The following is a 27,349-nucleotide window of genomic DNA, read 5'->3' on the forward strand; positions in this document are numbered from 1 at the left end:
CTGTGTAGAATAATTAATGCTATTTATACAGGCTTTAAAGCACAACATAAGCAGTAACAGTTGACAGGAATCTGACCTGAAACTTACCTATGAAAAAAATGACAGGACATGACATATAATTTTAACAAATAAAACATAAAACTACTATGAAAGATCTAGTCTTAGTTATGTTCCAAATTTGTGTGTCCATTTCAAAGTTTCAAAGGCATGTTTTATAGAAAGGTGGAGGAAGTAGGTCTGAACAGAAATAATAGAAATCAGGAACTGAGCAGCTCCTGTGACCAAGAAATAATAAATGAAGGTGTTAAAATAAAAACTGATACATTTACACAAATAGTGCTGCAAAACAGATCATAGGACCCCACCTGAATAAATTCATTATTTGTGTACATATATTCAATATCCCCCATAGAGCAAAGGTCCAGAATTTGGGATAGACGACCCGTCTTTAAAACGGAATCTGGCCCGACCAGGGTGGCTCAGTAGTTGAGCGTTGACCTATGAATTAAGAGGTCACTGGTCTGACTGCTTGTCAGGGCAAACGCCCAGGTTGTGGGCTCAATCCCTGGTAGGGTGCGTGCAGAAGGCAGCGGATCGATGTTTCTCTCTAATGAATATTTCTATCTCTATCCCTCTCCCTTTCCTTCTTTCTAAAATCAATAAAAACATTTTTTTTATTTTAAAAGGATTTTTTAATGACATAATTCTAAATGATTATTACTATAAAAGATATTTTTATTAATGAGCTTTAAGAAAAAAAAATCTATACTCCTATGATGAGGAGAGAGAGGTCAAACATGTCTGCTTATAAGGACAACATTACTTTTTAAATTGGAAGCAGATTTAAATCTTTCCAAGTACATAAAAATCAGCAATAGAACCTCTCACTTTCAATTGAGGTAATTAGGATTACAAAAATCCAAACTCTAATTTTAAAGAAATACTTTTTAGAGGAGACAGGGATTCATATAAAGCCTCAGATATCCAAAAACCCTTCCAAATATACTATTAACTACTTGGACAAATACTTCCCAGAAAGAGAAAAAGGTAACCACTAATTCAATAATCTTAGGGTGGGGGCAATTTTAATACACAGATACAAACAAAGTTCTAAATGCTCCAACTTCAAGGGTACAATAAGCCTAAACCATTTTTTTTTCCTTAAACATATTTAAAAGAGAAGTATATGGACCAAACCCTTAAGTTTCTTTACCTCACAAATTCATATACCCTTTGGGTAAATGGCCAATCATTCAAAGGCCAAAGCAAAAACCATTGTACTAAACTACATAATTTAAAGTTAAATAACTATGTGACTAATTGCTTTTTTTCTGGTGTACAAAAACAATAGTGAAAATTCTCTTTCACTATCATGTACAAATAGTTGACTTTTCAGATGATCTAAAACACATACAAATCAAAAGCACAGACAAGAAAAAAACACACCACTGTATTTCATAAAAGAAACAAGATACAATAGGGGTCTTTACCTTACTGTACATTAGACCCTCACTTTAAATTTTCATAATAGAATTTTTTCAAAAGGCTAATATCTAAAAGCAAAAGCAATTTGGCATGTTTTATCCAACATTAAATATTTCACATATATTATAAACACATACACACAAACACACATGTATACATACAAATAAAAAGGGTTTTGGTTGTTTTTTTTTACCTAAATGCAAACTGGATGAGGATCCATGTGATGAAAGTGATGGCGGTGGCGTAAGTGAATGTCCTGGAGTTTGGCTTGGCAGAGGCATGCCTATTGGACTTGGAGAGGAGGAAAATCCCAGACTATTGTAAAATGGTTGCCCTATGGGTGCTAGGCTGCTACTAGATCTTTTGTACAAGTCAGAGCTAGTAGATAGAGACTCTCTCCTTGTGGCACTACTACTTGCAGAACTGCCAACTGAAGAAGAAATAAAAAAAACCCTAATTACATACAGTGTTAACTGAATAAAACCTATCCACAACTCTTGCTGGGAAATAACAGGAGTGATCACAATAATTATTTTTAGAAACATTATGGAGAAGATAATTACTGTGATAACTATATATACACTAACTTATTAATCATAAAAGGGTATAAATGCACCCCAATAAAGTAACCAAATATTTAACATAGCAGTCATATGTTCATTATTTCACACATATTTATCACTGACACATATGATTACTGTGCTTTAATACCCTGGTATGATTTATAAACCCTGGAATTGTAAGTAGTCTGCTTTATGATATGCTAGAGAGTCAATTCCAATAAAGTTAAATTTTGCTAGTGTCCTAATCTCTGGAGCCAGTTCTCAGACTTCAACTCAATGCCAAGAAAATACTATACTAATAAACAGAATATTAACATATTTCCCTCACCATTCACATTTAATTTGGCTTCTACCTTGTGTTCAAACCATAGTACTTTAAGTCCATATTGGCCCGAATATTAGTCAGCTGTGAAATATAGATGGCAGCTTATTCCCCACTATACATTCTCCTTATCCTTCAACAACTAAATTACAAAATATTTATGAAAAAACTAAACTTTTAGAAAATAGTTCTCATCACTGTTATCACACCAAAAACATGCTTTCACTTACCCCTCAGGATCTTCCATTCCTAAGTTTTTATTACTGGCCCTCTTAGCCCCTTACTCAAGTGAAGACTGATCAGCCTATTTTTTTCTTAGATAATATATAATTATTTTATATTACATCTTTTATTGTCCTACATACTGAATTCTGTTTACTTAATTCCAAATTCAACTATTAACCTCTACTTCATTTTTCCTTTTGTGCTCCACAAAAATCATAAAATAGAATCACATCATCATATAGCTGTGCATGCAATGAACAGAAAGCAAGATTTGACCTTTAACATTTATCTGGATAATCAAATTCTTTACCAAGTATTTGAAGGGGTTGTTCAATTCTTGTCTCACTTGGTGTAAATATTTTCAAGTATACTTCCACTTATTTCTAAGCACTGTCCTTTTAAACCAAATGCCTTTTTCATCTAAGGAAATTTCACATTACTTTTCTTAATCTGTCAAGTTTTTTAAGAATATGCTCTATATTCGGACCAATATGGTAATTTGCGTCAAGAGAATGTTAAAGTTTATATTTGGACTTGGTTTTTTAACCTCAAGTCAATAATATATAGGTCATAAGGGTATAGTTTAAAGAGAAAAATTAAGCAGAGTACATGATGGGTACACCAAGTTAAGCTTATAATTCAGACATAAAGAAACTTTAATTACGTTGGTTCTTGCCAAATTCAAAATTCTATAAAGAAAAAAACCAGGCTCCCACGGCTATATTAGGCAAAATATTATAACAATATTCATTCAACCTTTTATACCTGCCAGTGCAGTTTCTGAAAGACTGATGTTGATGTGTTTTATTGAAAATTTTACATCTTAAGATATCATTATAACAGGGAAATATCAGGTAACTATATGCATTTTAATAGCAAAAAAACCCACAAACAAATGTAAACGCTAATGTAGTAAATAGCTCTTTTGAGTTGGTTTTGTCAAAATTATCAGTGTTTGCTACATTAACTATGCTAATTTAAAAGGACACTGTCAAAGTGATTTTTGTAAGACATGGCTACATTTTAAAGTCCTATTTATTTCAGTAACAATTTAACTGACAAAGACAATAGCTCTCTAATGAGAACAGTAGCACTATCTTTCTCCTGGCAAATAATTAAATGAACCGTAATTTTGACACATGCAATATTTTCCTCCAAAAAGGAAAAGCCAAACCAAACATTTAAAAGTAATTTAGAAATAACTTTAAACATATACAAACTAGCTCCTTTTTACTATATGCTTAAATTACCTGCAAGTGTAATATGAAATATAAAACAAAGTCTATCTAAAATATCTAAGAAGCTAGAAAATGGAGTCTCTAATCATTAATTAACTGTGTATATAAAATGTTCAATTACAAACTTTCAATTATAACAGCACTTTCTAAATAATGGGTATCAAAAGGATGATTTAATCACTATATTACAATGGTTAAGCTTCTTGGCCAACTGTTTTATAAATTAGAGTATTTAACACTGTTAAGCATTAATAATTTCATCATAAGAGAATGACTATGTATGTTATTGTGTGCAAAAATGTGCACATACCACAATATATTTTAGATTTCGTATAGGCATGGAACTGCCATAATGTGAAACGGCAATGATAGATTTTGTAAGCAAACATATTGTAGCACTTGAATGAATTCTCACAAAATGTCCAAGAGGAGGGAGATGGTATAAGACTATTTACTAGTATTTGGGGTGGCAATTGTTAATACCCTCTGAAGCAAGATGAAACAGAGGTGCCCCAGACTGAAAATCAGAATTGAGTAAGCAATGCTTATAGAGGCATGAAGGTTAAGTTTTGGGGAAAGAGGCATCTGTAGGGGTCATTTGTGGGAAACAAAATGTTCAGGCCAACCATTTCTGAATGCAGGGGAAAGCTCTTCAAAACCAAGAGACAAATGGGAATTTGGAAGAATTACGTAAGGGGCCCTACAAATCTATACCAGACCACCAGTGACATATTTTATTAGAAAAGGGTACACGAGGTTTATCAAAGCTCTTCTCTATTTTCCTTGGGTTACTTAGGATTTATAATTTATAGTTTATGAACTAGTTACTGCAACAAATTTTGTGTTTTTTAAAAGATATTCTCTTTGATTTTCTTTGGCATTTAGGATTACTTAGGGAAAATGCTTGTCAATTGTGTTAGAAGCAAAAAATTAGTCCTAAGGGAGTCCTTGGGCTGGAGATAAGAATACTAAACTCCAAAAGGGATTAAAAAAAAAAAAGTAGAAAAATTAAATTAAAAGATTGAACGGTCTCCATGTTCACTAGGTTTTCCCTCAGAAGTTATCGTGCCCATTCTTTAGGCAATTTTGTTAGGCAAGGGTTAAGTCCCTATTGTATTTCATTATAACCCCAAAAAAAGCATTTTGCATCTAAAAGTTTATAGCTGCTATTCAAGACCATTCCTCCTATAAATATTAAAAATATTTAGAAGACCATTCCCTAGAAACCTGGAAAGCATATTAATAATGGCTGACACATGTTAGTTTTGCCATTTTTCACACCAGAAAACATATAACTTAATGGATGGGAAAATAGACGAGAAGCAGTTTTAATGATTCTAAGATGTGAGAGAAATGAGGGTAAGCAGCTTTCCCCCTAATGCTTCCTGAATACACTGGAAATGTTAGAGAATGATTAATACAAGGTGTCAACAGTGGGCCTCTTCTCATTTCACTCAGTTACAAAATCAGTTTGTATGGATAATTTATTTATTTTGTGAAGTTATTTAACATTTGAATCTCTCAAGTATTATATATAAAATTAGGCCCTGGGAAAAACACCCTTTCAAACGAACTTTTAGTGATAAAAAGGCTAATTATTTAATCTAAAATAAAGTAAGCGCACTGGTAGTTTCTTAGGGACTGTTTAGAACATTTCATTATATTTTATTTTTATATATTATACGAAATAAAGAAAATCATAAGAATCAGTAGCATTTAATAAGAATAAATAATCTGATAAGTACACAAAGACACCAGAAATTAAAGATGGCAAAAGTATTTACTTCCACAAGCATTATGTACAGAATAAGGAAGAGCTGGTAACTAGCATAAAATACTGCTCCAAACAAACCTACTAAAACAAAAATTACAATTCTTAAGGCCAGGGGAAAATGCGTTATATTTGAGAAAAGGATGGACTGCTTGAAATGAGTTAAAACATTCATAGATGTTTACAGATTTGCAGGAAGTAGTTTGTCTTCTACAAAACCCAATAAACCAGAATTTTAATCCTGTCCTTTCTACACTACAAGCTATTTATTATTGCTTATTTTAACATTAAAAACATACATATACCAGATATCATCTTAAAAGGAACTTACCTGATGAACCAAATCCACTGAGGGCAGAGCCTATAGCAGCACCCAAAGAACTACTGCTTCCAAAGCCAAGAGATGTACTTCCAGGTTGGCCAGGTCCGTGAGAAAATAAAGAACTGCTCTGGGAGCTATTAGTCAAAGATGTGCTCCCGTAAAATGAATTAGACTGTAGATTAGTGCTTGGCTGCTGTTGCTGCTGCTGCTGCTGTGGTGGCTGAGTGCCAATTGGCCGAAATAGACCATTTGTGCTGCCTGTAAGACTATTTGCAGTTCCTCCAGCTGCCGCTGCTGCTGCCGCTGCTGCAAAGTAAATTGCAGATACTTCTTAAAACTACTCAGAAAAAATGTTTGTTTTTTAAAACATCTCAAACAATATCAGAAAAAATATTATCCCTGAAAACGCCAGTTACACTTACCAGCTTGTGCTGCTGCTGAACTAATTAAAACAGGTGCTGGAGCCATTAATCTAACTGGAGCTCCAAGGCCAGTTCTTGCTCCAGGGCCAACCACTAAGGCACCAGTCTGATCATAATAGGCAGTTGGAGCTAGTACTTGATAGCCTAAACAATATTAAAATAAATGTTTGATGAAAACATGTATTGTAGAAAACATGCATATTTATTTCCCCCCGAATGTTTTTATCAAGCAAAAAACATAGCTATTGTATACTTATTTATATAAAACCCTTAGTTACTATATGAAAAACATATTTGAGAAGGTATTGCTAAATGTGTGAAAATGTAGTAAAGCATAGGTTAAGTTTTAACCATTTGTACGCCATAACCGTCTATAGACGCAAGCAGCAGGTCTTTTTAAATTAAATTCAAAATATCGTGGCAGTTAACTGGTTATCAAAGATGTCTTTCACTTGTGGATCACAAAATAAGGTATTTTCCTTTATATAAAAATTATCAAGTGCTGATAATAAAAAAATATTCCTATTTAGTCATTTCTGAGAAGAGGATGGATAAAAAGACTAAGAAAATGAGGTATAACATGATATAGAAATATTTATTACACATTAGTTAAGTTCTAAACCAAGTGCCTCAGTAACAGCAGTCCCTTAGATTTTCATTTGTAAGCATCTCTTTAAAAACTTAAATCATGATATAAACAGATACCTTAAAATCATAAGGTAACAATCTATTTGTAAAGGTTCTCAAGCTAAAATTTGAATAAAAATCATGCAGGCATTAGTTTTTTTCATAGCCCTGAACACAAGGCAGGTGACAATTTGCATTATTCCAACTATAGGAGAGTGAAGTTTACCTCTTAGCAGTCTTTCTCAGTAGGGATTCCTCATCTGAACCACAGAACAGAAAATAACTATTTTGCCAATTCTCCCAAGGATGATACATAACAAGTATCACTGTAGATGCACAGGAGAGAAGTTAACTACAAATAGTGGATACTTTAAGTCAATAGGGCTTAGTTTACTCCCAGAATTCAAGAGAAAGGCTGCCTTATACAGTAACAGGGACTCAAACTCAATAGTGACAACCACTTGAAACAAGGTACTGCCAACCTCCAATACTTTTAGGTTTAAACACTAAGACAACCACTTTCATGTGTAAAGGTTGTTTTTAATTAAATACAGTAATTTTGACTGTTTTAGTTAGTTTTACTGTAATAAATATAAATTAGGAGGACTAGTCAAAAGAAGAGATGCAAAAGGCAAAATTTAGGAGGAACGCAGAGCTTCCAAGAACTTTCCTCACGGATGAACTCCTCATGAAATGATAAATTTGAGAAGATTATTAGATATCCAATAGGAGAGGTCCAATAGGATATACAACTCTAAAGTTTAGGAAAGTTAAAAATCTGGGTGTTGTCAACATAAAGATAATATTTAAAGCTATAAGACAAGATGAAATCACCAAGAAAATAAAAAAGGGGTCTATATTGAGGGTACTTCACATTAAGAGGTTGGAGAGAGGAGGAACCAGGAAAGAGACTCAGAAGGAATAACCAGTAAGGAAGAAAAAAAAAGTTAAACAATGCGATTTCTTGAAGGCCAAATTAAAAAAAAAGATCAATGAAGATTGAGTGATCAATAATGTCAAATGGTGCTAAAAGCCACAAGTTGAGAACTGCGCAATGGAGTTAACAACCTGGAAGTCACCTGGTAAGGGACAAAAGCCAAACTGGCAAGTTCAGTAAAGAATGAAACTGAAGACCCACAAACAAGTACAGACAATGCTTTTGAGGAATTTTGCTGTAAAAAAGGGGGTATTGAGAGTAACTTTTTTCTTAACCAGAAATATACTTAACTAGCAGAACATAATTTATTATTGTGAAATAAAACACAAAAAGTCAAAAAAGTATAGTGTTAATGATTGTAACACAAAAAAGTATAACCACTATCCTAGTCAAGAAATAGAAACTGCCCAGGAACCCATCTCTCCTATGTCCTTAGCTCAACCACAGTTTTCTCTTTCCCTTAAGAGTTACACATTGTCTTATTATTTATAACAATCTCTTGGCTTAGATTATTTAAAAGTTTTTATGTATAATTCATCCAAGTGGTTGTATACACATCATCCCGGTTTCCATTTCCATTATTATATAGTCCCTCACTGGATGGACACCAAAATGCATTTATTCAGTAATCATTTACTGGGAACAGTCTGGGGCTACTATCAACAGTGCTGCCATAAACATTTCTGTACGTGTATCCTGAAGTGTATGTGTACATATTTCTCTAACATATAGTAGTTGACACCCTGAGTCATAAAGTAAGCACATTATTTTCAACTTTGGTAAATAATGCCAAGCCACGTCCAAAGTGATTGTGCAATTTTACACTGTTACCACCCTGGTATTAGAGTTCCCACTACTCCATGATTTTAATAATACTCCACGCAGTCAGGCTTTTTAAATGTGGCCAATCTGGGTGACTCTGCTGTGGTATGCTTCACGGATACCACCCTCTGTGGGTCCTACCTAGAGTCCCTGCCCTCTTCTTATCCATGGGCTTCACCACCCTCAACTCTCCAAGGGCCTGTCCTTTCCCAGTCACGTGCCAGACTTGGCACAGACTCTGACCATGGCAGCCCTCTTCAAGTAGAAACCGTAGATGATATAATAAAGAACAGAATTGAGAGTTACAAGAAGGCTATAAACAGAGATGAAGCAGCATTAGAGAAACAAAAAAAAAATAGGTAAAATCAGAAATTAAGAAAATGGCCAAAATTGCTAATAAAGAAGCTTTCAGTTTTAGCCAAAGAGCCTGCACAACTATGGAAACAGCAAACAGGAACTTTTGCCCTAAGAACAAAAGTCATTTCTACATCCACACAAAAGTGATAAATTCCCAGATGAAGATGGCTGCACAATGTCTGCTATAGCAAAGACAACGTAGGCAGTTGACAAGAAGATGAATCCACAAAAGAAATTACAAACAATGCAGAATTTCCAGTCGGAAAATATGGAAATGACGGAAGAAATGATTGATGACACACCTGAGGACATCTTTGATGGCTCTGATGATGAAGAAGAAAGCCAAGATACTATGAAGCAAGTTCGTGATGAAATTGGAATTGAAATTTCTGGAAATATGGCCAAAGCTGTCAGCTCTCTGAAGCTGACCATCTGACTCTACTTCAAAGGCTACAATCTCCAATGAAGAAATTAAACAACTCAAAGCTTTAGGAATGGATTAGTTAAAAAAGCCATAACATTTTATTTATAATTATTTAGTTATAATTATAAACCAGGCATATTGCCAATTTCTTTTACAAAACACATTTACTTTGCAAAAATGAAGACCATGAGTGAACAGGTGTTTCCTAACCAACTGGTTTTATTTCTTGAAGAACTACCATGAGAATTCTGGGCTACTTTCAGCTGGAAAGATGCTACAGTTTACGCCATAGAGAAAAAATGGCCCTGGCTGCAAAGCTCAGGTGGTTAGAGTCTCGTCTCAATACACCAAGGTTCTGGGTTCAATCCCTGGTCAGGGCACATACAAGAATCAATCAATGTATGTATAAATAAGTGAACAACAAATCATTGTCCGCCCCCCCCCCTCCCCGCATCCCCTCTTTCTCTATAATCAAGTGTGTGTGTGTGTGTGTGTGGGGGGGGGGGGGGGTGGTGGTGGTGGGGGCTATGTTGAGAATTCTAATACATATTTTCTATCCCTGTCATTAAGTCTCATAAATAGCATTAATTTCAACTCTTGGCATCTGAATTGTAAATAATTTATTGCAAGGTAGGCAAGATTTTTCACTCTTCGGTGTGACAGTCTACATTTAATATTCTAAATCTATTCAAATAGCCGGTTGCAGGCTCGATCTCTGCTGGGGGGTATAGAGGAGGCAGCCAACAGATATTTTTCTCTCTCTCTAAAAATCAATTACAAAATAATATCTATTCAAATTTCTACAATTAACCAACTATATACCTGGCATGCCAGCAGCAAGACCCTGACCAAAAGCCAAAGTTGGATTTGTTGCTGCAAGTGACTCTGCTTGTTGCCCTTGCTGGCCCTGATTGGGAGTAAGAGGGCGCTGACCTGTTCCAGCACGAAGAACCTACAAAGGACAAATGATTTCCTTAAAAATGAAATTATAAAGTAACATATATAAATTTATCTTGAACAATTTTGTATATATCACAAATAACCTTTGAATATTCTTTGAACATATTTATATGCAATGAAATGTCGATTTAGCATGAAATAATCCAAAATACTTAACATCAGAAACACAATCACTGACTCTTGACAACTAGAACAATCTATTTATTAAGCAACATAGAGGTTCTAGGTCTTTCAGAAAAATTATTTCTAGTATTTATGCTCTGACAAAATCTTAGATGAAGGTAAGTTTAATTTATGTTTTATTAGTCTTTAAGGCTGAACACTGAAACACAGGAAGCTTAAGGAAATAAAGTATCATTATTCATTTAGTCTGTTACGAGATTGTAGTTGAGTGAAAACTTATAATTGAACCAAGTTTTTAGAATTCAGAAGCTGCTTTTTAGGGTAAAACCTTGGGGTGAACAAAAGAACACAAGGTTACATCAAAACAAAGCAAACTCTTAGGGCTGGTCAAATTTTACTACTTTGAAATATGTAGTTGTTTTAGTGACTAAACACAAGCACAATACACATTAAATTCATAAAGATAAGTATTTAAGGAATTCAGGATAAGGGGGATTCATTCATTGTAAGACCATCCTATAAGTAAGTATCACACATGGGTGCATTATTCAGGTAGTTTGCCTAAAAAAGAAAAAATTTAGATTAAAAATAATTTTTATATGATGTTTTTGTATCTATAAGGATTGAGCCAAAAAACAGCTTCGATAGAACATCAATATATAGTATATTAAACTATATTAAAGAAAATTTAGAATAAAATTTAACTGGCAAGTAAATAACACTATACTTGTCATTAAACTGTTTCTTTGCTAAAAATATGTTGAATTTGACAACCAGATATCTGGAATTTATCAATAGTTTTACATTTACCAAAATAGTTCTAGGAAAGTGCTTGAAATTAAAAAAAAAAATCTTTGTGATAAACATTTTGTTGAAGAAGGTAAATCTAACCTTTAGTGAAAATATTTCATCTTTTCGTGCTTAAAAATATGAAGTACCCAGTAATCTTCTTTTTCTGGTCAGAACTATATTAAGTTAATACTTAAAATAGTAATTTAAATATCCAGAAGAAAACTGAAAAAAATTGAAGTGACAATTATTTTGATAGGAACATTATTAGCACACTTTAGGAACTGAAAAGAAAAATTTAATATTGCTAGAGGTTTCAACAGAAATATAAAACTGAAATACAAGCAAATCTTTAAATTCATAGACTACGGATTAGAAAAAAAATCATGTAATCGAGACTTGTGCACTAACTACACAGGTATGGACAAAAGTAGATTTACAGTTGTTTGTATGGAAAAAGACATGCAGGTTATGATTATTAAAATAGCTTTATTAATTAAAAAGAATGTCACAATGGCGCAGTAAACTTACTTCTGGCATCAGATATATGCATTTCACATATTGAAGAAAATAAAGAGAAAAGACACATCTTGAACACAAAGAGCTCATACAATTTCAGAGACGCTTCAGATATTAACAGAATGAAGGCAGGCCTATACCTGTTGCTGTCCAGGCTGAGCTTGAGATGCGGCTTGCTGATTTGCTGTGTTGTTTGCCGCAGCTGCAGCTTGTTGCTGAAATAAATTGGCTGGATACACCCCCCATGGAACACCATAATACTGAGGTGGAACCACTGCCGGACCTAAACCTCACATCCCCCACACACACACAGAAAGAAAAAAAAAAGGGGGGGAAAGTCACTACATTTTATAGATAAATGAGGTCAGTCACCGCTAGATCATAAAAGAGGATAGTACATAAGACTTAGAGAAGATGTCCTTATAATCCTGTATCCACTTACACCTACTATACCCTTTTACTTTTGCTTATTCTATTAGGGAGAAAGTCTCATTGAAACATTAATTCTTAAGAGAGAGAGAGTGAATATTCAAGAGCAACAGCAGTGGCCTTAATGGAGAAACGTGAAGCTAAACTTAAGAGGACCAATGAATTAACAGGACAGTTAACTATCCAACATTCACTAAATGCCAGTTTATGGGTTTGATACTGACAAACAAGTTAATTAGAAAACATTATTCACCAAAGAATTGTAAGATCCTCTACCCTCAATTCATTACTTCTCTTAAAAATATTTTCTGACTATTGAAAAGAATTATGAAAATAAACTAGACACTCATCTTCTGATTTGCAATCTATAATATAAAACTAAGGAACATTCTGGTACCAAGCTTGCCACAACTATATTTGAATCGCAAACCTTGAATTTTAAAATATTTTTCTTATTTAAAGTAGACTTAGTCACAATTCTCACAAGGCAACTGAAAATCACACAAAAACATCAGTGTTTATGTGGTTAGGAAAATGGGACTAGTGAGTCAAGGCAAGAAAAAACTAGTTAATATGAGTACAGAGGAACACAAACATAAGAAAGCAAACTAGGAAAAATAGAATTACTCTCTTTTACTTAAGTCAAGACAATGTTTGATCCCTAGAAAGTAAATAGCATCATGTACAATAAGCCCATCATTAAACTAATAAGCAAGGTGTCATGATTCCTGACTAAGAAACATGTTCTAATATTCCACTGATATGAAATTTAGTTTATCTAATTTGTAGATTTTTTAAGAGTCAGACAACTACCAAGAACCTCTCTATTCAAAACAGTACCCAGAAGCCATTAACAGCTATTAATAGCTGGTGGCTATTTAATAATTAAAAGCTGGATAGCCTAAATTGAGATGTGTTGTAAGTATAAATATACATGGATTCTGAAGAGCTAGCATGAAAAAAGGGAAAAATATCTATTAATAATTTAAAAAATATTGATTACATATTGAAATTATTTGATATGTTGGACTAAATCAAACATATCATTGAAATTAATTTCATCTTTTTTTATTTCTATAAAGTGACTACAAGAAAAATTTTAATTACATTATCTAGCTCACACTATATTTCTGCTGGATAGCACTGGTCTTAGAAAGCCGAAGTCCAGAATGCCTACCATGTGCATCTCAAAACTAATGACCTCTTAAAGTTGCTTCTTTCAGTTCCATAGATTAATGATTTCTGTATGAATGATATACCAGCATTTTACACACTAACATCCAATTAAATGGCACCAAAAAAACTCACATGCTTATGGAATCACATGCAGATATAGACCAAAAACTACTGAATGTGATAGATCAGTTTCAGTCAGCAAACTAAGATATTAAACAATATGAAATTAACATTTTTTTCCACTTCTTAAACTCCTGAATAAAAAAAAAAAAGTCCCCAAACTCCTCGGCAAAGACTGTTCTCATTCCAATGAACACACTTCTGTGGCTGACATCACCCTGTGCCTTCCTTGATAACCAACATAAACCATGCTTAACACATTGCGTACCGCATAGAAATCTCTAAGACATACGCTAGGGACCGCATGTTTTTGGGCAAACTGCACGTTATTTAAATCATCATAATGCACTTTAGGTGTTGTTTTTCAATAATTATAACATTTTTATTTACAAAAACAATTAAACAATTAATGTTCCTAGTATTTTTTTAAAATGTATTTTATTGATTTTTTAGAGAGAAAGGGAGAGGGATAGAGAGTTAGAAACATCGATGAGAGAGAAACATCGACCAGCTGCCTCCAGCACACCTCCTACTGGGGATGTGCCCGCAACCAAGGTACATGCCCTTGACCGCAATTGAACCCGGGACCTTTCAGTCCACAGGCCGACGCTCTATTCACTGAGCCAAACCGGTTTGGCCCTAGTACTTTTTTAACGTATGGTACTGCGTAAAACATTTTCCTCTATGAAGAGGGACCAAACAAAATTTACATTAAGTATCTAGATTTGCTCCTTTTTCCATGGGCGTGAAAAACGAGAACACTCGTGAGCGGTCCTTAACAGATGGCACGCGAAACACGAGAAAACTCCTGAGCGGTACGAAATGTGTTAAGACAAATTCATTTCTGTCTTTGTAATCAGGTCAACCTAAAACACGCCTCACCCCACCCCCCAACCCGGCCAAAAACTCCTATAGATCAGCAAATCACTTTGCTGAGTGAGAGACTGCCTGACAAGCACGCCACTCTTCCTTACTTAAATGAGCAATAAATACAGCTTCAGTTTCTAAAAAAAATCCCCCCAGCTTTATTGTGATATAATTGACATGTAACACTATATAGTTTTGGTGTTTATTTCAGTTGAGTGGTGGTTTCAAGGTTTGACAGTTTTTAAGAAGTTCTTTGTAACTCCACCCCATCTTTTGTCCCTCAGCTTACTTGCAAATTTCAATATTGCTAAATAAACTTTACTTTTACATACTCATATTCAAGAATGCAGAAGCACTTTAACATATACTTTCCCTGACGTGGGTATTTACAACACTAACCCAGTTTATTTTTTGAGAAGTAACTTTAATTTACATTGTCTCTGTGGGTAATGAATGGGATTGGCCACAAGAATGAAGATTTGTTTGGCAATGTAAGATTTCTGAAACTAAAAACTAAAAGGTAACCAATTATGTATAGGAGGAAAGTTATCAGGTTTATGCTTCTTCTGTAGCATTACAGTTAAAAAATAAATTCTGGCCCTAGCTGGTTTGGCTCACTCGATAGAGCATCGGCCTTCGGAGTGAAAGGTCCTGGGTTTGATTCTGGTCAAGGGCACATGCCTGGGTTGTGGGCTCGATCCCCAGTGGGGGGCGTGCAGGAGGCAGCCGATCGATGATTCTCTCTCACCATTGATGTTTCTATCTCTTTCTCTCTATCCCTTCCTCTCTGAAATCAATAAAAATATATAAATATATAAACAAATAAATAAATTCTGGAAACTTCAGCTCATTCTGTATAAATGTTTCAGTTGTTCCTAGGAACTTCAAATTGCCCAAATAGACCAAAATAAAGCTTATACCAAGATTAAAACTAAATCCATAATAAGCAACAAGGATGAACAATAAGTTACCTGCTAATGTTGCTGCTGCAGCCAATCCTGCTGCAGTATATGGATCAGTCCCCGCAGGAGGAGCACTAATAATATATGGATTTGGCACAAATGCAGCTGGAGCAAGGCCTGCTGAGAATACACCAGCTGTATTTAAAAGGGGGAGAAATAATGAATGAAAATGTAAAGTATGATTTTCGTCATTAAATAAAAACATTTCTACTCTGAATTTGGGATGGAGAAGGAGAATGTACTTAAATTCTTGGGCATTTAACAATATATTAAAAGGTTCTTCATTTCTGAAACAGAGATTCTGATGGTCAGAGTTTTCACTTTTCCAACCAGGAAATAAATCAAAGTTAGCCAAAATCAGATAGGCATAAAAATGGTTACATGTGATAAAATGACATAAAACTATACATGCACATTTATTATGTCGTATTCCTGGTTTTGGTACTATACTATAATTATGTAAAGTGTAGCTGGGGAACCTTTAAAAAACCCAACACAAACAACATATACTTGAACTCTAGTAGTAACAAATGTGTCATTTTAATAATTCACATTAAAGACTAAAGGCTGCTCAGCTGGCGTGGCTCAGTGGTTGAGTATTCACCTATGAACCAGGAGGTCACAGTCCCTAACATGAAGGTCAGGGCATATGCCCGGGTTGTGAACTCAGTCCCCAGGTGTGGGGCGTGCAGGAGGCAGCCAATCAATAATTCTCTCTCATCACTGATGTTTCTGTTTCTCCGCGCCACCCCCCTTCTCTCTGGGGGAAAAAAAAGACTAAAAGTCCCAAAACCTTAATGAAGGAATAAAATATTTTTAATTTTTTTCTTAGGATTTCTATTTTTAAACCGCTTTAAAAAGAAACGTTCTGTTCTAGCCGGTTTGGCTCAGTGGCTAGAGCGTCGGCCTGCGAACTGAAGGGTCCCGGGTTCGACTTTAGTCAAGGGCATATACCCAGGTTATAGACTCGAGCCCCAGTGTGGGGTGTGCAGGAAGCAGCCAATCAATGATTCTCTCTCATCATTGATGTTTTTCTCTCTCCCTCTTCTTTCCTCTCTGAAATCAATAAAAAATATTTTTACAAAAAAATAATTCTGATTTGATAATGGATACAAATAATTTCACTGGAATTTCCAAGTGTTTGACTCTCTCAACTGCACATTGTGAAATAAAATTATTTGCTGACATCTTTCACTGAATTAGATTTTTATATAACCAAGGATACACATAATAATCAGAAACAGTTCTTCCCTAGTAAATCTTTACTCCTGCCATGTAATCTATTAATCTTTGATGATCTCAATGAGATGTTTAAAAGAGTAATGAAATAACACTCAGTAAAAGGAAAAACATCTAAATGCTTTAACACAGGATTGAGCCTAATCAAAATGGTAACTTATAAAAACTCACCTATATGTGGCTGCTGAGCTGCGGCTAATGCATATTGCTGCTGTTGAGCTGCAGTTAACTGCTGAACTGTTAATGCATTAGTCCTTTGAAAGAGCTATTAGGGGAAATATTTAATACAAAAATTAGTCTCAAAGCATTACATTTCTATTTAGAAAACTGTGAATAGAATATTTTACACACTTAGTTAAAAAACTTTCTCAACTACAAAAACATTTATTCAATAAAACATCAAGTGTTCCATAGCACCCCTATTATTCATGTTAATGCCTCTTAGCACTTCAGGCTACACACCAGTACATAGTTAAGAGGAGCCTCTTTAAAGGAGGGGCATCCTTACCTGCTGCTGGGAATTGTAGTCAAAAAGGCCTACAGTAGCTCCTGAAGAGTCCATTGGTACCTGATTACCAGGATAGTCAAACTGTAAAGAATCCAGACCAACTTGTTCCATGGCATCCAGATTCTGAGTTTCAGGATTTGAAAATTCTTCAACAAGTGGTTTATTAGTTGTAGGATTAGGAAGAGGGCCCAATCCTTCTGGGGAATTAGTATTGGGGCCCAGGCGCTCAACTACTTCAGTTGGAGAGGCTTGACGACTTCCAGGAGTACGACTATAAAAGAAAACAGAAAGGCATTATGAGTAAAAGTAACAACTCAAAAATTGAAATGGGAAAGCAGGAAAATCATAAAAAACATAGTTGTAAAGTAGAGAGGACAAATTAGGCATCCCAGGTCACCAACCATTTTACTTTAAAATATTATTTGTCTGTAAACTAAATTCTTCTGAAGAACAGACATGGTTTTAGCTATAAAAATTATTAATGAATGTTCTTTCCAATTTAAATAGCATAAAGATATAACTCAATTTTATAGATAAGAAAACTGGCCAATACCACAATTTAGGCTTAGACTACCTAAATTTTTTTTCTCAAATCATAGACAAAATGAATGGTAGGTATATGAAGAGCCAACTATAAGTGACAAATATGGGAAAGCTCAAAACCAAAACACGTACCATACTCCTGGCCTGTCTACCAGCAGCACAGAATTTTGTTGTAATATTCTGCTAAATATTTCAGAAAAAAACTGGCTAAAGGGATCACTATTGCCTTCAAGACTTAAGGGTGTAAATGTAGACTACAACAGAAAAAGGCAGTTGAACTAAGACAAATGGCAGACTCCTGACTCTGAATATGATTTTAAGCAAATCATTTCATCCTTCCAGGCCTCAGTTTCTTTACTGAAGAAACTAGAGATGACCTGTGGTTCCAAGTAAGAGAAACAAACCAAAACCTATTTGTAAACCTCCCCCCATCCCCACCCCATGACAGCTCCCCAATTTGGCATAATCTTTATAACACCAAATTACTCCAGTTTAATTAAGTCATCAGAAAGAAATGAAAATGTGTAACACTGGTCAAAACTGTTTTTCTACTGACTAGCCTCCTTAACTTTCCCCAAGAAATTAATTAACACTGAACTAAATTTTAAGCAATGACTTTTTATAAAATCAGCATCTCTCATCGTCTAAACTTTATTTTTACTTCTAGACATAATGAATCCTCATTTATAGTCTGTTTTTTTCTACGGTAATATATTTTAAAAATTTATCTTTATTGTTGAAAGTATTACAGATTTCCCCTTTCTTTCCCTATTGACCCCCACCACCCCCGGCAGTTCCCTCCTGGCTCCTCATCACACTACTGTATGTGTCCATGGGTTATGCATATAAGCATATAAGTTCTTTGGTTAATCCCTACCCACCCACCCACCCCCACATTCCCTCCGAAATATTTTAAATAAGATCCTTTCCCTGTACAAGAAATAAGTTTGTTTTGAGGAACAATGAGTTCATAGTATGTTCATATATAAGTGCTTAAATAAATGGCAATAATTATTTTACCTAGCTTTCAATGCCAGTTGTTACACCTATGTAACTGTCCCCAACTATCAGGTACTTTACATTGGGATAAGTTTGCTAACACATACAGAACATTTTATAAAGTAACTACTGAATTATAAGAATGATTTCCCAGATATTTAGGTGAACTTACATTTTATTTAAAGATCAACCATTGTCCATATAATATTAGAAGAAATTTCAAACTCCTTTCCCCTTTATGCATACCTAATTTTTCATGTGACTATTCCAAAGGTTTATTTATCATTCAGAATATATGGAGGAGGGGAGTGAGACTGAAATGATGTTCTTTAAAATCAGCCAATTAAAAAAATAAAAAGACAGTTTGCTATAGTTTTTTCATTCGTTTCAGTTCTATACTGATAATGTATATATTGATGACTTATCAGTTAATGTACATATTAATGATATGCAGCAGTGACTATATGGCCACAGCTAGTAGTTTAAAATGCTTTTACACTGCAATGTAAATTCATATTAATATGGAAAAGTATAACCTCTTATACAAAACAACTCTAATTTAGCAAAAAGTGCAAGGTACAATAGGGAAAAAGTCATGTGCTATCAGTGGTGCTCTTTTCTTGCTATAGTTAATGGTGTATTAACACTTCAATTATAAATGTATACTCTGAGGGGTTTATAATCAATTCAGTTTTAAATGCATGCCCTTGACTAAAATTTAGATTAGGAAACAGCAGAAGAGCAAAATCAGGATAAGGTTCTAAAACAAATTGACTAGCATTAAATTTATTTCTTATCAAAAGAGGTTTCCTGGTTTTGGATGCTTTTTTGCACTTAGGACAAATAAAATGACATTTTTAAAGAGCCCTTGTTTCTCTGATTTTGATGACTAAGGCAATGAATGTAAAACCCACATGTACCTACACTCAGTTAACTGAGATTCCATGGTTCAGAAAGTCTCAAAGAAATGGCTCATTTTCAGGGACAGGCCCCAAAGCATCTGATTATTGAAGTATAAAGTATAGGAAATCATTACAAAGAAATAACTTCCTAATATTTAGACAAAGGTGCAGCACCTAATCAAAGGTTAGAAGAAATATTTGTTTAATTGCCATAAAGAGACAACTAAAAAGCTACAACTTATAGAATTGAGCTGAAAGCTAACTTTTTGAAGCCTCTAATATGCTCCCCACTTCCCAATTTCAGGAATGTTAAGTATTAGCACAAACTCATATAAAGGTCACAGATCCTCATAGCTAATTATGTTTCCTCATTTTCAAGATTAAGAATTAAATTGGAGGCAGGAAACACAAAATAGGGATAAAAATAGGAAACTCCACAGAAAGGTGCTTCAGAGCAACCCCAAGCCCTAACTGGTTTGGCTCAGTGGATAGAGCGTCGGCCTGCGGACTGAAGGGTCCCAGGTTCGATTCCGGTCAAGGGCATGTACCTTGGTTGCAGGCACATCCCCAGTAGGGGGTGTGCAGGAGGCAGCTGATCTCCATGTTTCTCTCTCATCAATGTTTCTAACTCTCTATCCCTCTCCCTTCCTCTCTGTAAAAAATTAATAAAATATATTTAAAAAAAAAAAAGAGCAACCCCAAGAAGTCTGCCAGGAAAAATCACATATTAAATTTGAAATCCACTAAACGTTAGCAGGAAGGAAAAAGTTAAAATTTAGAAAAGTAACAGAGCTTCTAACATTAACGCCTTCAATGGAATGCACTAGTTGAGAGAATATTTTTAAGAATTGTTTTTTAAAAATGGCTCATAATCATTAACTAATATTTCTTATTTAAAAAATTAAATGTTCCTCCAGAGTAACACAAAGTACAAAGGGAAATAAAATAAACCCAAACTGGAAAAATGTCTACATCAGTTACATCAACTAGTAGTAATAATCCCTAAAGAGATATGCTTTTCTTCTTGAGAAAGTTAAAATCTTACTTAAAGTCTTTGCAATCGGCATCCATTCCATTTGGCAAACCTCTGCCATTTATTTTAGAATCATCATCATCTCCTTGTTTAAGATCTCTGTTTTGGTCCTCCTCAAATGGAGAAGCCTTGCCTTTTTGATCGCCTTTCTCAGGTCCATCTGTTTCAGCATCTCTAGTGCCCTGAGGAAAAAGAATCTGTTTGATTCTGAATATTTAATAGAACACACAAAAAGGGCACCATAAGGTGACCTAAAACTACACTATGGTGCATGTAAACAATAAAAACATTGAATCTTACTTTAATTTTGTATTCAACTAATTTATCAAAGGCCAAAAAATTGAGTGCAAACCAGTGATTTATAACAGAAGGGCTAAGGCAACCTTAACTATAGCGGTGCTGAATAAGCGGTAACACCACAAATGAGATTAAAATTCTACTTAATGCAGAGATGATTTTGTTTACTTACTTTCAGATCAAGTTCTACCACAAATAAGCAATTTTAATCTTGCAAATTATGTATTGTAATTAATATGGTTTGATTTTTGTAACATGGTTAAGAATATAAATATTCTCAGGAGTTCTACTGTTTCATGTATTTCAACAAGTGGCCAAGAAGATGAGCACTAATAGCTAGCTATACAATTTCCTTTAGCTCTAGGAAGGGCCAGAAAAATAAACTGATTTAAAGATAACCAAATAACCACTGAACAATTATTAAATATTTCTTTATTCAAAATACTTACAAAAGTTCCCTTCCTAAATCGAGAATCCAATTTATCAGCAGGAGAAGAACTTAGCACATATTCTACCATGCTCACACCAAGGCCTCCACTTTCTGATCGCGGAGACAGTATTGCATTTACTTCACTGTTTCCATGAAAACCCTGTCCAGATCTTCTCTGTACCATAATAGGCTGGGATAGTGAATGGTCTGTTTGGAAGAAAGAACACGATTTCATATTTGTACTTTTAAATTAACTTAATAAACTTACACAAATTAATACACTAAAATAAGAAAAATCAGTATGCTGCTCTATTTTTAATGTTATTACAATCTTTATGAAAAGCTCTTCATTCTGCTGAGACTTACTGGGCACATGTCTTAATCCAGATAAAAAGAGCCATTTGATAAAAAACAGGTAAAAGCCTATGTGAAGTTTTATATGTTTTGTTTTAAATATGTCAACCAAAAAGGGTCAATGGAGAAACAATCTGAAGGCTCAGTTGCCTATAAACATTAAAAAATGAAAGTTCTTCAAATTGATGGTTGCCAGATGGGAGGGGGGCTGGGGAAATGGGTGGAAAAGGTACAGAGATTAAGATGTATAAATTACCAGTTATAGAAACAGGCATAGGGAATACAAAGTACAACATAGGGAATATAATGAATAATCCTATATAATAAAAGCATAATATGCTAAGTGTCTGACCAATCGGTCGACCATTCAGTTGACCGCTTGACCAGTAGCTATGATGCGCACTGACCACCAGGGGGCAGATGCTCCAACCAGTAGGTTAGCTTGCTGCTGGGGTCAGGCTGATAAAGACTAGGAGAGAGGGCCACACACACCCTGGAGCCCTCCCACAGTCCCTCCTCGGCCGGCTGGCCCCCATCGGCCCTGATCACCGACCAGGCCAAGGGACCCCACCTGTGCACGAATTCGTGCACTGGGCCTTTAGTAATATAATAAGTACATATGGTATCAGATGGGTACTACTAGGCTTTTTGGAAAGATTATTTTATAAGTTATATAAATGTCTAATCACTATGTTGTACCCCTAAAACTAATACTGTATGCCAACTGAAATTGAAAAAGAAGTTATTTTGGTGATTCGTAACAATTCAAGACAAAAACCTTTAGGGATAAATTCTAGAATAAAGATAACTGTTCCTAAATTGGCAGAGGCACTTCTCAAGCTTACTGTTATGTACTGGACAGATGCAGAACACATGGCAATACTGCTATAAACACAAACTTAATTGTTTGTGTTTATAGCACAAACTAGTAGTAACACAGAATTTTCTATTCTTGGTATAAAAACTAAGTAGTAACACAGAATTTCCTATTCTTGGTGTAAAAACTATGTATCGAAGATGTTTCAAAAAACAAAACAAAAAACCCACAAAAAACCTAAGTATCGCTTAAAGGGTATTTTAAAAAGTCCCTTCTAGTTTAAAAGTTTTCCATTTATTTTTGATTAACAAAAAATTATCCATCTGGTACGAATACCCTTTCTAAATATTTCTGTGACAAAAGAAAAGGCAGTATTTAAGCTCTGAGAGCAAATGAATACAAATATAATAAAACATTTGAGGCAACATTCATATACATTTGCAAAAAAAAAAAGGTTTTTAAAGGAACCAATAGGCTCTTAGCTACCTATGGCTTTTTTGTGAACATGTTCAATACTCAATATGAGGTCTAGTCCTTAAATGGCTGAACTATCACAGAGGTACCTAGTCTTTATTTCATCAACTGTAATAATTTTTAAATGATTTTCTATTTTAATATCTTTATCCAGGAGAAATTTAGCCATATTTTTTATTTGATCATTCACCCATTCATTTACCCAGTTCAAATACTGATTTACTGTCTGTTGTATGAAAGAACAAACAAGACAGTCCCTACCCTCAAAGATATTATAGGCTTAATAGAAGGCAATCATAACAGAGTAAAAGTGCTTCAATAAAAACAATCCAGGTTATTATTAGAAGGGAAGAAAAGGGTACCAATCTTTTCTAGTCTTAGAGTAAACTCCAATCAGAAGGGCAAGAATTAAAGTGGGGAAAAAATAAAAGTGAAGCTGGGGGTGGAAAGAGCATTTCAGTTAAGAGAAACCAGCATGTTCAGAGATCTGGAAGTTCCAGAACAAAATGAAATTAACAATCACAAGTAGTTCAGTTCAGCTGAGAAGGAAATAAGACAGTCTCTTGCAGTCATGGAAATAATCTTTCTTAGAACAACAATTCCTTTAGAACAGGAATGTTATTCTTATTTGTACATGCTTGGAATTCAATAAAGTTTGTTCAGTAAATACAATAACTCCATTTATTTCTCATGTCTACTTCTAAAAACTAATATTCCTCTTCAAAATTTTATCCATATAACTAAAAAAATTGGGAGAGTGGTATAAGGAATTAACTAAAATAAATTAGAAATATCAGGAACAAATGTGCTCAAGATGCTTTGCTTTGGAATGCTTTAAAAAATATCTGGTTCTGGTAAATAATGTTATTAATCATTCAACTCCCAAAACAAAAATCAAAGCACGTCTATCTACCAGTTTTCAAGCACATGTGATTTCTAGCAAAGTATAAGTGCCTTTTAGGGGGAAAATGTATCCCGGTACAAATAAATGAATAATTTAAATTAAGAGACCAATCTAATATATGTTAAAATCCAGGGGGAGGGGGGGAGGAATTCCTTGAGGCAAAAGATCAAATCTCATTTATTGGTTTGAGAATACACTACCACTGGCTGGTGAAACTGGTGGAAAAGGTACAGATCAAGCACTACCATAAACTGGTAGTGCTCACTGGTTAAACTCAAAGAAAATTCTCATTATTTTTAGGAAAATTTAGTCTAAATTAGTAGGTACCAAAGCTTTCAATCTTTTTCTTAAATATGTTTTTTAATTGATTTCAGAGAGATAAAGGGAGAGAAATATTCATTAGCTGCCTCCTGCACGCCCCCTACTGGGGATCAAGCCTACTGAACCAGGACATGTGTGCTACCAGAAATAGAACTGGCAATCTTTTAGTGAATGGAAAGACGCTCACCCAATTGAGCCACACTGGCCAAGGCTTTCATTCCTTTTTCCATTTTAAATGTAGAGTACTAGTTGCCAGAGAATAGACTGAGGAATTGGGGAGCTGGGTGAAAAAGGTTAAGGGATGGGGAACCACAAACTGGTAGTCACAAAATAGTCCTGAGAATATATAGTACAGCAGAGAGAATATAGTCATTAATGTAATAATTATGTACGGTGCCGGTTGGGTACTTGTAAAGTACATGATTGTCTAGCCACTATGGTGTACACATAAAACTAAAATTAAAAAAAAAAAAAGGGCACAGCCAGTGTGGCTGTGGTTGAGCGTCGACCTATGAACCAGGAGGTCACAATTTGATTTCTGATCGGGCACATGCCCAGGTTGCAGGTTCAATCCCAAATAGGAGGCATGCAGGAGGCAGATGATCAATGATTCTCTCTCATCAATGATGTTTCTATTGCTCTCTCCCTCTCCCTTCCTCTCTAAAATCAATAAAAATATATTTAAAAAAAATTCAGTCTGCTCCCTTTCTGGGAATTCTATCGCACTAAGGAAGTTTACTTTCTTTTTGGGTGTGGCTACTGTCTTATAAAGCTAGATTAGGCTGCAATTAGATAAATCTGTCACTGTCCTGTAATACAATTTAAAATTTCTATGGTTAATGCATCTTCTATTTTAATGAGAATTCAGAATTCTATAATCAGTTTTCACTTCAAAGAAAAACTTAGTAAAGTCTTATTGTGACAAGCACTTCTAGTCAATAAGTGGATCATTAGATAAGGATCAATTTACACCTGAAAATGTGCATTATAATGATTAATGAAATCTTCAACCAAGACATCATAAATTTTCTCCAACTATTGCCTGGGAGTAGGCAGGGTTTTTAAAAAGTCAAATAAATTAATAATTCTCACACATATATCACAAACTTACGAGAAGTTCCCCATGCAGTCTCTCTCCATTCATCATCCCCAAGAAAAATGCCTTTTTGTCCATCTTTTGTTGAATCATCAGGTTCCCAAAACTTTTTGGTAGGCAAAAGCTATTTGGGGGAGAAAAATATTACATTTAAATTTTATTCTAATTACAAATAACTAATATGTAGAGGAAAGCAAACTTACCACAATATGTACAAGTTAATGTCAATGAAAATTCAGAGTGACCTATTACCTAATTTGTCTCAATAAAAAAATAACTTCCTACTTATATTTGAGTACTGGCTTTAATAATTCTAGCTCTAAACATTATATCAAAGTCAACATATGACTTCTCCTGATTTTTAACATTTTTCAAAACACATACTGGTTGAATGTCATGTGATTTTCTTTATAAATTTATCAAAAAAATTACTAAATTTATAAGATATAGGTAATACAATAAAAATATCTACAGTGATAAAAAATTTGCCTTTACTTCCAAATACTGCCCTTGGTTCACCTCCTATCCTACAGCTTCCTTGATGGAAAACATTATTTTCATTCTTACTTCATTTAATCAATGGAAGTGAACTTCACAACTCTTCCTAGGTCCTGATCCTAGTAACCTATCAATTCCAAATCAGGAAGCTATAGATAATGGGAGAGATACAGAAAAAAATCCTCAAATACTTTGGAGATAACAATTTCAAAGTCCTGTGCTCTATCTATCCTATATTGCAACATACACAGCACATAAAAGTTATATTGATACAATTATTCACTGATTACTCAAAATGTACATCTGGCCAATTCCTAACCATACTTTAATATTCATCTCAGGTCTCTCCTCTTCACCTTCCCTGACAGTCAGGAGGTGGGCTGGAAATATGTTTATTTAAAAAGAACAGACTTGTTTTCTGAGACATGCATTTGGCATTTTAAAGCATTTGAAAGACTATCATCTGTCTCAGCCCAATCTTTCAATGCTCAGAATTAAACATGTATATACTTATTCGTGTTTGCCTCCTTAAAGGCATGGAGACCTTATCTACAGAGAGTTCAGAAACATAAAATTAACTATAATAAAATAAATAGTAAAACTTGAATTGGGTCTGAGAGATAAAATTGTGTGTGTTGGGGGTTCAAAGTGTATGTGGAAGGTGAGGAAGACAAAGTAAATCATAAACAAAGGAACAACTTGAAAAGATGCATAGAGTGTGAGATAGAGGAACAGATGCAGGAAGGTCAAAGTTGATGCTGATAAAGATATCTAGGTCAGACTATTAGAAACCTTAAAGACATACTAAAGAAACTGCATATTACATTAAAACCAAAGAGAATTAAGAGAGGTTGGCAAGAGTGACACTGTGTTTAGAAAACAATTCAAGTTGCACATTGTAAGAATAGAGATATTCTAGATTATAGGCAAGGAAATCAGTTTAGGAGAATTACAACAGGGTGAACATGACAAGAACTGAAATAGTATGTCAGAAAGAAGCGAGAAAATAGAATGGATTTGAGAAAAATTTAGGAGAATCAATAAAATATAAATGCAAATGAGGATGGGTTGATAAAAAAGTTAAAACTTTAAAATTTGGTTAACAAGGTAAATGGTTGTACTATTGATCAAAACAGAAAAAGAAAAAACAAAAAACACAAAACACAGGAGAAGCTGCTTTGAAGAGAATGGGAAAAATTCAACTTGGGCATGTTCCTAATCTACAGATATATATTTTTTAATTTTTAATTTTAAAGGAAACTAACTTCTGCTATTAAAAAGATAAGTTTTTGCATGTTCGCATTTTCCTGGGTTGCAAATAATATGTATTTAAAATTTAGACAATAATCTGCTCTAAAGAGGATCCCAATAAAATACAATAATCTCTGTTCCTTTAATTTTTAAAAATCTCATTACAGAAGTTTCATGTAAATATGGAAACAAAAAACAAAGCTAGTAATACAATACTAAAGCA

At 34.3% G+C, this 27,349-nt stretch overlaps 1 protein-coding gene and 1 pseudogene across 9 annotated transcripts in view; one reads left to right on the forward strand and one right to left on the reverse strand.

Annotated features, from left to right (window-relative positions):
- Nucleotides 1-27,349, reverse strand: part of PUM2 (pumilio RNA binding family member 2) — a 74,623-nt gene that overhangs the window by 25,713 nt on the left and 21,561 nt on the right. For 5 of the 9 annotated variants that reach the window (XM_070428746.1, XM_070428742.1, XM_070428745.1 and 2 more), the window contains 11 exons: nt 25,393-25,501; nt 21,431-21,618; nt 20,697-20,866; nt 17,208-17,478; nt 16,871-16,964; nt 15,470-15,595; nt 12,047-12,189; nt 10,338-10,467; nt 6,349-6,492; nt 5,936-6,232; nt 1,679-1,915 (listed from right to left, as the gene is read on the reverse strand). In XM_070428746.1, coding sequence (XP_070284847.1) covers nt 1,679-1,915; nt 5,936-6,232; nt 6,349-6,492; nt 10,338-10,467; nt 12,047-12,189; nt 15,470-15,595; nt 16,871-16,964; nt 17,208-17,478; nt 20,697-20,866; nt 21,431-21,618; nt 25,393-25,501 — 1,909 coding nt within the window. The remainder of the gene's footprint in view (nt 1-1,678; nt 1,916-5,935; nt 6,233-6,348; nt 6,493-10,337; nt 10,468-12,046; nt 12,190-15,469; nt 15,596-16,870; nt 16,965-17,207; nt 17,479-20,696; nt 20,867-21,430; nt 21,619-25,392; nt 25,502-27,349) is intronic. The other 4 variants (XM_070428749.1, XM_070428747.1, XM_070428743.1 and 1 more) reach the window with 1 other exon arrangement.
- Nucleotides 8,030-9,594, forward strand: LOC139019340 (charged multivesicular body protein 2b pseudogene; annotated as a pseudogene).

This window comes from Myotis yumanensis, unplaced genomic scaffold, assembly GCF_028538775.1.
Source record: "Myotis yumanensis isolate MYYU_CA2020_CCGP unplaced genomic scaffold, mMyoYum1.0.hap1 SCAF_11, whole genome shotgun sequence".
In the NCBI taxonomy this organism is placed as follows: Eukaryota; Metazoa; Chordata; class Mammalia; order Chiroptera; family Vespertilionidae; genus Myotis; species Myotis yumanensis.